The following is a 12,077-nucleotide window of genomic DNA, read 5'->3' on the forward strand; positions in this document are numbered from 1 at the left end:
GCCACACGGCGTGACATGTCTTGTCGATCATGAATTGATGATCAATAATGCATATAATGTACCACAAATACTAGTGAAAGAAGGTGTTTGCCTCGGTACAATCCCTTCAAACTTTAACCAAATTAAGTTAAACTTAAACACAAGAACGGCTGTTCGATATCCCTTCATTATTAATGTTAAACGAGTACGTAGCCCTGCATAAAACCTGAAGAGCTAACTAAATTATACAAATATGTAGTACATATGCCGGCTCATCGGCGACGACCCTTCCGAGCAATGACGATCGTGGCCGGCTGGCAGAGGGATGGCAATGCAGTGCTGGCTGGCCACGAGGCACTACGAGACAATATTGGCCGACACGAGTCTCGGCAATGGCTCGCAGGTGTGTTCCGATAGGGTTGGCAGCGGCGCGGTGGCATAATGCATGGGAGGCCGGACAATTCGGCGGGTTGGGAGCGTATTGCGTTGCCCACGCCAGACTACCTTGCCGCGGCCAGATTATCTTGCGGTGCCCGCGTCGAACTGTTTTGTGATGCTCGTGTCGAACTATCTTGCGGCGGCCGGATTGTCAAGCGGTTCTTCACCGGACTGTCTTGCGGGGAAGATGGATCGGGGTTGTACCACTCATACAGGGTGGGTTGAAAAGTACGCATGCCTATACGTGGGCATACCAGGTTTTGATATAGGTTTGAACATAGGCTTGATTGAATTTGAGGGAGGAGATTGTACAGGAGCAAGCATCATCAAAGAATGCTCGATAATAATTGACCTTACCTAGAATCACCACAAATGCTACAATAGGAGACTAGTCCGATGGAAGTTCTGGATCGGCGTTCGATTTTTAGTGGTGCACTTTTTTTAGGTTGTAATTAGGCCTCAGGTTACAGAGAACTTCGTCTACTTCTTTTCTCCAGCATTGCCCCTGCTGTTACCTGTGGCCTAACCACCGACCTTCCCGCCACGGTCGGCAAGCTGCCGCGATGCCTCTTTGCTCGCCCCATCGAATCTCTTCCTCCATTTATCCCCGCAGCCCCGGTCATCTCTCTAAGCTCTGGCCCCTTCTTCTTTGGCACCGGCACTCCCATTCAAAACCCTAACCTTAAGTTCTATCCTCGTTGTCGCCGTGTCTACCGCACACAGCTACGCAGTCGCCGGCTCCGGCTCGGCGGACGCTCCTCCGCGGCTCCGCCTCCTCTCTCCTCCCGCTAGAGGCTGTGTGTGTTGGAATTATGTGTCATGCAACTATATTCAAGATTACTTAGAATTATTTTATATTTGGAATACCTCATTGTGAAAATATGAATTTACTTGGCATGGAATTAAATATACTTGCTGGAATATACTTAGTGCATGGTCATGCCTACGGAAGCTAGTTGATTATCAATGAAATACAATATATTGCGTATATATTGGAAAGACTACCTGGGTACATTAATAATTGGAAGGAATCTGGTCATGGATTAGGTTATGGCCCTAATAGCAACCTGCATGATTAATGGAACTTAGACATGATCACGTCGCATTGCTCACAAGTGCGTGTTCCAGGGACGGAACGGGTAGAATTCGTTAATAGACAAATTATATGGTGGTTGGTATTTTGATCTTGACTTTATCCCGGAAATTTGTTTAAAGAACTAGAAATCTTATCTATATAAGAAGTGGACTCTTTGGAAACACAGTATAAGAAGGTCCCTACCCCTTAGCCTCAAATATGCAAATTATGAGCCACACCACGGATAAGCGCGCAGAGGAATAGGGGTAGACCGCAAAACCTGACATTGGTATCAGAACAAGGTGCGCCAAACGTGTTGGACGTTGGAATGTCAACTTCTGTTAGCCGTCGCTAGTATTGATGGGTCTGCGTTGTTGCCGGCGGAATTTGATCGGCACTAGAATTCTTCCTCCGCCGCCCTAATCTGTTGTGAACTCTGCCTACCGTCGACCCTGCCGTAATCCGGTGCAAAACTTTCCCGCCGCTCGACCTAATCCCTCCGAGCTCTGCCGCCGGTGTCTCCATCGAATCGATTTGCTCAGCCGGAACCTGCATCGTGCTCTTCACCAGCTTCTCGAGTTCGGGCGCGACCTCGACCTCGTCCTCGGCCTGAACAATGGCAGTAAGCTCCTCTTCCTCTTATCTTTGTCGTCGTTGTGCGACAACAGACCATGCTTCACCATTTGCAATGACAAGAAGATTAGATCTGCTAGTGTTTTCATTAGCATTTGGTTCGGATAGACGATTGTTTGGTGTTCATCGCAATTGATTGTTGTTCGTGTCGATTGCTTGGTGTTCACGGCTGCGATTTGCTTAGATATGTTAGTGTAATCTGCAATCACGGTAGATCCTTTCTAGATCGGACTGAGATTGGTCAAACTGTCTGATTTTACTGTACATGAAAAGAGGAAAAGGGTTTTTCGTGCTGGGGTTTTGCATATTGTGATTGTTGTGCCAAAGATTAAACCGAGTCGCGCTAGTTTGTTCATACCCGAGCACAAGACAAGATAGATGAGTTGAGGAACAAGGTTGCTCTGCTCAAAAATGTGCAGAGAACTCAAGCACAAGTTATGAGGTCTAAAAAACAGGAATGTGAGGCAGAAAGAAAGGCGTTGGTGGCTGAAAAGAGAAATCTAAAGTATGACATGTACAATATGCTCCAAGTGAATTTTGCAAACAAGGATAAGCTCAGGAGGATCAGGGCTATTTGCGATGAGTGATGAGTGTGTAGGAGATTCTGCTAATGGCTGAGCTAGGTAGAATTTGAATGTACCCTAAGTAGCATTTGCACTGAGGTGATGAGCAGCTGCCCGGACCATAACGATGCCACCAAGTGTGCCGTCTTCGAAGATGAAGTCTGAAGCTCTGCTGGTATTGTCTCGCTGCTACTATGCCGTCTTTATTATCTAATGGTGTTGTGTCTGAACTATGGTGTGTGGACAAGTGTCGTGTCGTCTCGTGAACTATGTTCGTGTCTGAACAATGTTGTCTGAACCTATTTCGTAGCGTCTATGATCTTTCAAGTCTGATCTTGCGTTGTGTGTTTGCTTGTGCGGTATTGATCACGGGTAACCTCACCACTAAAGGAAAGAGGTAACCAGAAGCTGATTTGGGTTGCAACCAAACAATAAGGGTGTCATTCTGAGCTGCTACTTGGCCTTAAAACCGACCTACCAATTGGTCAGAGCTCAAATCTCCATGGTGCCGAAAAAACTCTGCGCAAGCAACCAAACGAGAGACCTTTTCTGTCTCGTGGCCCGTCTGGAATGCGCATGGGTTCTTCTCCCTGACGCAGTGTTGCAAGAAACCGGCCCTGAGAACGTACCCATAGTTTCCGTAAAAATTATCGCATAACAAGTACTCCTTCCGGCTCCAAAAATTGTCATAGATTTACCTAAATCTTAAATTTAGACAAATCTATGACTTTATTTTTTGGAGGGAGGGAGTAGTATGATTTTACCCAGTCCAGGGTTTACAATACAATCTAATCTCCTGAGATTATATCGATTGGCCCATTTCGTGTCCTGCATGTCTAGGAAATCACAGGGAAGAAAACATGTTTCACTGCCTGTGAAAGTAGCCATACCACAGCCCCATGCCATCATCCGAGAGAGGCATCCCCTGTTTGATCCTCCTCACCCTCTCGATCACGCCGTCCACGGCAACATCCACGGCGTCCCTCAACCCGACTCCCGACGTGGCCCTCGGGTCCCTGTACACGATGCTGGGGATCATCCTGACCAGCTGCTCCCTCATGGCCGCCACCTCCCTCGCGCTGATCCGCCGGAGCACGTCCTCCACCCTCACCGTGCCGTTCCGCAGGCCGTCCTCTGGCACGAACACCGAGTACTTGCGGTGGTCTGCCGGCAGGTGCCACCGGTACTGCACGTACGCCGATCCTGGGTGGAAGAACACCGGCACGCAGCCGGCGAGCATGGCGTCGAACGCCGACTTCCGCGTGTACGAGTCCCCCTGCGGCTGCAGGCAGAAGGTGGCGCTCTTGAACAGCCGCATGACGTTGCCTGGCGCGAAGCAGTCGTTGCGCTGGCCGCCGGCGCCGCACCGGAGGAGCCCGCACCGCCGCGACTGCGCGCACTGCTCGATGATGGCGTCCCGGACGACGCCGTTGCTGTCGACGTTCCTGTCGGTACCGTGCCCCCGCGTGCCGCCGGCGAACGCGAAGAGCCACGGCCGCCGCGCGCGCCGCACGGCGCGCTGCCACGAGGCCACCTCGGCGGCGCGGGACGGGTGGAAGTAGGTCGGGTACGGCATGCCCACGTCGTTGCGGTGCCACGGGCTAGACTCGATGGCGAGCGTCGTCATGTTGGTGACCTCAGGGAGGAGGAACAGCCGGCTGCCCCACTCGCGCCCGTCCTCACGCCGGAAATCCCATGTGATGCGGCCTCCTACGAGGAAGTGGTCCCGCCCGCCGTGCGCCGCCCACGCAGGCGACGACCGGAGCCACTCGACGAGGTCCTCGGCGAGGGCGTCGCGGAGCTCATTGCTGAACCCCCACAGGTACCGGCCGACGTCGAGCCCGGCGTAGTAGGGCACGTAGACGGCGGCGGCGCGGGAGGCGTCGGTGGTGAGGCAGTCGTACCGCCGCATCCGGTTGTGGAAGATGACCTCCAGGGTGAACTGGTTGGTGTCGTACCAGCCGGTGGACGGGAGCACGCCGCCGGTGCGCGTGATGCGCGGGCCGATGCCATCGTTCACAAGGTGCTTGCACATGTCCGTCCAATCGCACAGGGACCGGCAGTCTCGGATTAGGTCGACGTTGAACCTTCTCGGCAGATCATGGATGTAGATGTAGCGGCCGGCGCACCGGTCAGTCGTAACCGCCACCGGTGGCGGTGACGACGGAGTCTCTGTCTTCGCTCGACGTGCCGGTGGCGGCGGCGGTGGCGACGCTATAACGGTCTCTCGACCCTCCAGAGGAGGCGGCGGCGGTTGTGACGGGGACGTGTCAATGATCTCTCGACGCTCCGGCAGCGCCGGCGTCGGAGTCGCGTCGACGACCCGTTGCTCCGGCAACGAAAGGGTCGGCTGGAAACTCACCCGCAAGATGGCCGTCGGAGGCTGGAAGAATATGAGCATCCACAGGGTGAAGCACGCCGGGAAGAGCAGCGGCAGGAAGTACCTGCCGGCCCGGAGCACCGTCGAACCATGCAAATTCACCATGGCCCGTCCGTCCCGTCCGTACGACGTCGCGAACGGATCACTCGCCCGCCGCCGGCAGCCGGATTATAATCGGCCAGCGCGCGATCGATCTGATCCGGGTGTGATCCCGCTGTCCTAGTCCTGTCATCAACACCTCCATCCGCGTCGAATTAAACACGATTTGATTCCGGGAGATTCCTGAAATTGGGATTTCTTTCCTTTCGCATATGGATGCGTAAATCAGGGGTTTCTTTCCTTCCGCATATGCATGCATATCTTACTTGATTCATTTCCATTTGTTCTATCACCGCTCGAGATTTTTGTTTCTTCTCTGTAGTATGTCGTTGCGTCATGCTCAACACATGTGCAAATGAACCAGCCTATTAAATCTCGCCGAGCTCGTGTTGCATTGGTTCTTTGGGTCGAGGCACATGCCAACAAACGTGAATAGGAAGGATTTAGGGCTAATTATGGCTTGCCATTTGATCCTGGAAACTACTCTTACTAAACGAAACGTGCAAGCCTTTTACCGAAAGAAGTCCACATAACCCCCTAAGTATTGTGTTTGGGAGACTAACCCCCTCTAACTATTAAATGGGACAAATCACCCCCTAACTATGGAATACCGGGCAACTTACCCCCTCCAACCCCTCAAAACCGGATTTAGCTGTTTTGAGAGCTGTTTGGTCCACGTGGACAGTGGTTTTGAGAGCATAGCTACTCGCGCTCTAAGCCGCCGCTCTGCCCGTCCTGCGTCGCCACTCTGCCCGCCGTTGCGCGTTCGATGTGCCGCATTCCAGTCGATCTTGCCGAGCTCAGAGAGGTTGCATCCACCGCGGCCGTCCCCGATTCAGTGAGATTGGAGCTCCTCCCCGATTCGTTCCCGATTGAAGAGGAATCAGAGAGGGTGGAGATCCTCCCGACTCGAGCAGATGTGCGTCCGCCGTCGCTCTGATCAGATCAGCAGAGAGGGTGGAGCTTCGAGCGATCGCTGCTCCGTGGTGTTGTCCAGTGGGCATCAGCGATTGGAGGAAGCTTTTACTGAAGCTTCATCGATCGATGCAAGGTTCTAGATTGACAAACAAAGCACATCGCTTTTAGCTCTCATTTGCTGAAACAAAAATGGACGTAGTAGCCCAGCTAACTGATTTCCCTAACTGATTCAGTACTGCATCATCTCTATTAGACGTAGTACCCCAGCTAACACTCACACAGCAGCCTACATGTACTGAAGAAATATCAAAACAAAAGCCCAGCCTTTTCTGTCCATCCGTCCTCGAGTCCATCCTCCACACAAAGAGCGAAATGGGTAGCTCCTTCGGGTGAAAAATTGAACAAACCTGCACTGATTCGAGCGGATCAGAACTCACCCAGACCATGCCTAACCGCCGATCATCGGACTTTACGTCTGCGCCGATGGAGAGAGAAGCGAAGCGCGGCAGAGAGAGGAGCAGCCGGACTGCAGAGAGAGGAGCGGCGCGGAGAGAGCAGAGCACACGGACCAGAACAAACAGTTCTAGTATTTGGTTCGACCGGACCATGTGTGACCGGATCAAACAACTGTCAAAACAGCCAATCTCATCCCAAAACAGTCTAATCCGGATTGAGGGGGTGAATTGCCCGGTATTCCATAGTTAGGGGGGTGATTTATCCCATTTAATAGTTAGGGGGATTTAATGTCCCAAACACAATACATAGGGGGGTTATGTGGACTTCTTTCCCTTCTGCCTCATTTACAAAAATGATAACAAAAATGTATGATGAGTTAAAATAACAAAATATTTTAGTTTTAAACCCCTATTTTGTTATCTTTGACGCTAATTACCCTGTTTAGTAATTTTGTTCCCACCATGTGTACAAAATGGGGCAGTTAGCTTTAAAATGTCAAACTATGTGGTAAAAACTAAAATTTACTCTCCTATAATAAATAATAGTATTATGTTTTTTTTTCGAGAAACACAGTACAAACACAGGCGCTCATATACACGCGCATACACTCACCCCTATGAACGCACACACGCACACCCTACCCCTATGAGCACCTCCTGAAGACTGAGCCGGCGGATTGGATCTTGAAATTGACGAAGTCACCGCAGGCGCCTCGCTGTCGACGGGAACGTCGTCTCCCACTGAATGAATATTCCGCCTTTATGAGACACACAGATGTCAAACCTGGGGTTTGAACTCTGGTGGGCTGGGGGTACAACCACCCTCCTAACCACCCAACCTCAGGTTGGTTCTCAGTATTATGTATTTTCTATTATTGGCTCTTGTTTAATTTGTTGTTTTGTATAAATGCTAATGGGCTTGCCTCCGATTTGGTGAGGTAAATGTGAAGGTGTCAAGTGTGGCCGTGATCACAAGAGACTACAGGGGTCTGGTTATCTATGTGGTGGCTAGGTGTATTCCACAAACATTCATCGGTTGTAGAAGTTGAGACCATGGTGTGCCTACATGGGGGTGAAAATGGAGGTGGAGAAAGTACGCATGCCACTCATTGTGTAAGTTCATAGTTAGGAAGTCATCACGACTCTCCAATGACAAGTCTCTTGGTCTCCGGAGGCTATTTGTGGTACATTTGAATGTATCCAAAAGGTGCAAATGCACAAAGTAAAGAGAGCTTGTAACAGAGCATGCAGCTCATGATGGAGCCCACGATCTAGCAAAATTCTCCATGGGTTCACGAGTTGATTCAGAGTGTATTCTTCATAGCCCTCTACCCCGATCAATGATCTTTGAAGTGCTATGTCAGTAAACCCCTTTTCAAAAATCAGTGAAACTCTCTTTACTCTCAGAAAGAAGCTTATCGTATATTGTGGGTTTGATCTCTCGCCTTCAAAAGTTGATAGATCAGCCCCTAAACTTTCAAAGTTGGAGAACTTTGGTACCTCGCAACTCAAATCTGTATATGTTCTGACTAATGGAAGTTGATGAAAATCTAATTTTCTTCTACCTTCTGTCCTCTTTATGTAATGTCGATCGAGTTTCTCTCGAGTCCTTGCCATTAATGACATGCCTCATATTCTCATCATCCGCTGCCATTTGTCCAACCGTCCGCAAGGGACAGCTCGTGTTGCAACCTCCTTAGGGCATGTACAATGGTAGGGAAGGCACGTCTTCTCTTAGCAGTTCATATCATCTAGAGAGGATGATAAATATAATCGATACAATGCATTATCTCTTATTATCATCTCTAGCAATAATTGATAATTAATTATTTTTAGTAGGAAATTATGTGCTAAGAGAAGACATGTCGTACAATGGGGAAAATAGCCTTCTCTTATTTAAGAGATCATCCCTTAGCTAAGGAAAGACAACATTCTCTTCCTTCATTATTTCTCCTCGAACTAAGCAAAAAATCTGACGTGGCAAGCATAAGGAAAGGCTGACATCACCCCATTATACGTGCCCTTATCAATGTGGTTGTTAAGGGCACATACAATGGAGTGATGTCAGCATTCCCTTAGAGATGCCACGTCTGATTTTTTGCTTAGTTGGAGGAGAGAGAATAAAGAGAGAGAAGGCTGTATTCTCCTAGCTAAGGGATCATCTCTTAGGAAATAAGGGAAGACTGTTTTCTCCATTGTATCACATATGTCTTCCCTTAGCAACAAATTTCCAACCAAAATTTAATAATTAATATTAATAGTTAGAGATGGCTATAAGAGATAATGCATTGTATGACTTATATTTATTGCCTTCTCTAGCTAATGTGATGGGGTAAGGAAAGGCATGCCTTCTCTACCATTGTATATGTCCTAAGGAACCGATAAATCAACCATCTACTCCGGGGGAGAGGGAGATGGGGAGAGAGGACGTGGTAGTAAACTCAAAATGTCAGGGCCAACTCAACTTCATGTATGCAGAATTGCGGAATAGTTGTTGTATTGATAATTGTAATTGTGGTTGAAATTACATTGTGAGCTTCTTCGGCTGTTTATTAGAGAAGACTTGGAAACTAAAAAACCTAGTAGAGATAGATCTAGATTGCAATCTTAAACAACCTAATATGGTCTAGTCGGATCGGTAGTGACGCAGACGGTCCGACTAGAGGAGAAGCTGAATACGTGGTGCAACCATTGATGCTCATATCGATGTAGCCGTTGTTGTCATGGTCGATGAAGCCATGTTTGATGTAGTCGCCTTGGAGAATGTAGTTGAGGTAGATGGTGTTTTGGTCGTTGTCGTCGTTGAGCCCGAGAAGACGCTCGAAAGGAGGAAGTCGTAGTTGTAGTTGTTGTGGTAGAAGTACTAGGCGACATACTGTCGAGCTTGCCGGACTCGGGAGCGCGTCGGGGACGAAGGCACGCGTCGGTGTTGCCCGTACCGAGGTGCGAAGACAGGGATCACCATGAACCATGCGTGCCAGAGTTGGATGGAGTAGCAAGGGATCTCTATGAACGTTCGGTGCATAGAAGTTTTCCGCCGCTATATCGGATTAGACGAAGCATCCTCAAGAATAATTAAGCACGAGCGTGCAAACAAAAAAAATAGACTGCATCGTTCTGACATCCTATCTCATAGCGAGTTTTTCATCGACCGACATGATGAGTTGTGGCTCACACTATGTTGGGTTGAGCCTTCCTTCGAAAGAATAAAACCCATTTGTGAAGAGAGCTCACGGTGTTTATCTTCTCCTACCTCTACTACTTTGACTGTAAGAATATAAGAGCAACTCTAGTGGACCCCTCAAACCGCAAACAACAAATACATTGATGGAGGGTGATACGTCTCCGACGTATCGATAATTTCTTATGTTCCATGCCACATTATTGATGATATCTACATGTTTTATGCATACTTTATGTCATATTTATGCATTTTCCGGCACTAATCTATTAACGAGATGCCGAAGAGCCAGTTGCTGTTTTCTGCTGTTTTTGGTTTCAAAAATCCTAGTAAGGAAATATTCTCGGAATTGGACGAAATCAACGCCCATGGGCCTATTTTTCCACGAAGCTTCTAGAAGACCGAGGGAGAGACGAAGTGGGGCCACGAGGTGGTGACACACCAGGGCGGCGCGGCCTGGCCCTTGGCCGCACGGCCCTGTTGTGTGGGCCCCTCGTGACGCCTCTTGACCTGCCCTTCCGCCTACATATAGTCTTCGTCGTGAAACCCCCAGTACGGAGAGCCACGATACGAAAAACCTTCCAGAGACGCCGCCGCCGCCAATCCCATCTTGGGGGATTCAGGAGATCGCCTCCGGCACCCTGCCGGAGAGGGGAATCATCTCCCGGAGGACTCTTCACCGCCATGGTCGCCTCCGGAGTGATGAGTGAGTAGTTCACCCCCGGACTATGGGTCCATAGCAGTAGCTAGATGGTCGTCTTCTCCTCATGTGCTTCATTGTCGGATCTTGTGAGCTGCCTAACATGATCAAGATCATCTATCTGTAATGCTATATGTTGTATTTGTTGGGATCCGATGGATAGAGAATATTATGTTATGTTGATTATCAATCTATTACCTATGTGTTGTTTATGATCTTGCATGCTCTCCGTTATTAGTAGAGGCTCGGCCAAGTTTTTACTCTTAACTCCAAGAGGGAGTATTTATGCTCGATAGTGGGTTCATGCCTCCATTAAATCTGGGACAGTGAGAGAAAGTTCTAAGGTTGTGGATGTGCTGTTGCCACTAGGGATAAAACATTGATGCTATGTCCGAGGATGTAGTTATTGATTACATTACGCACCATACTTAATGCAATTGTCTGTTGTTTGCAACTTAATACCGGAAGAGGTTTTTAGGCATAGATGCATGCTGGATAGCGGTCTATGTACTTTGTCGTAATGCCCAATTAAATCTCACTATACTCATCATATCATGTATGTGCATGGTCATGCCCTCTCTATTTGTCAATTGCCCGACTGTAATTTGTTCACCCAACATGCTATTTATCTTATGGGAGAGACACCTCTAGTGAGCTGTGGACCCCGGTCCATTCTTTTACATCGAATACAATCTACTGCAATACTTGTTCTACTCGTTCTCTGCAAACAATCATCATCCACACTATACATCTAATCCTTTGTTACGAGAAAGCCGGTGAGATTGACAACCTCACTGTTTCGTTGGGGCAAAGTACTTTGGTTGTGTTGTGCAGGTTCCACATTGGCGCCGGAATCCCTGGTGTTGCGCCGCACTACATCCCGCCGCCATCAACCTTCAACGTGCTTCTTGGCTCCTACTGGTTCGATAAACCTTGGTTTCTTACTGAGGGAAAACTTGCCGCTGTACGCATCACACCTTCCTCTTGGGGTTCCCAACGGACGCGTGTTGTACGCGTATCAAGCTCTTTTTCTGGCGCCGTTGCCGGGGAGATCAAGACACGCTGCAAGGGGAGTCTCCACAATCCAATCTCTTTACTTTGTTTTTGTCTTGCTTTATTTTATTTACTACTTTGTTTGCTGCATTATATCAAAACACAAAAAAATTAGTTGCTAGCTTTACTTTATTTACCGTTTTGCACTCTATATCAAAAAACACAAAAAAATTAGTTACTTGCATTTACTTTATCTAGTTTGCTTTATTTACTACTGCTAAAATGAGTAATCCTGAAGTTGAAGTTCGTTCGTTTAAGCAACAAGGGGAGAATGTTTAAAAGATGCTTGGTATAGAATTAGTGATGCCCATAATAGGTGCACTAAGAAACACTCCACCACTATCCTACTCAGGAATTTTTATGTTGGTATCTCTAGCTGGAATAGGTTTGTTCTTGATTGTCTCGCAGGAGGTAATTTCCTAGGCGCTCCTGCTTTAGAAGCTAGTTGCATTATTGAGAGTTTATTTGGAATACCACCTGTTAATGAAGTTAAAATTGAAGCCTCTCTTGAAGATGTCATGAAAAAGTTGGAAACCATAGAGCAAAACCTTCCAATTATTGATACTACTTTGAAAGCATTACTTGATAGCACTGATAAACTTG

General features: G+C 48.3%; 1 protein-coding gene across 1 annotated transcript; it reads right to left on the minus strand.

Moving 5' to 3' along the window:
• Positions 1–3,463: 3,463 nt before the first annotated feature.
• Positions 3,464–5,173, minus strand: LOC124655975 (xyloglucan galactosyltransferase KATAMARI1 homolog). The gene has a single exon (XM_047194794.1). It carries the CDS (start codon positions 5,171–5,173, stop codon positions 3,554–3,556), a length of 1,620 nt encoding a protein of 539 aa, XP_047050750.1. The 3' UTR covers positions 3,464–3,553.
• Between the last annotated feature and the right edge of the window lie 6,904 nt (positions 5,174–12,077).

The sequence above is a fragment of the Lolium rigidum genome, chromosome 5, assembly GCF_022539505.1.
Source record: "Lolium rigidum isolate FL_2022 chromosome 5, APGP_CSIRO_Lrig_0.1, whole genome shotgun sequence".
Classification (NCBI taxonomy): Eukaryota; Viridiplantae; Streptophyta; class Magnoliopsida; order Poales; family Poaceae; genus Lolium; species Lolium rigidum.

Excerpts from the sequence above, each read along its gene's own strand:
- LOC124655975 (XM_047194794.1), bottom strand. The coding sequence starts at position 5,173 with ATGGTGAATTTGCATGGTTCGACGGTGCTCCGGGCCGGCAGGTACTTC.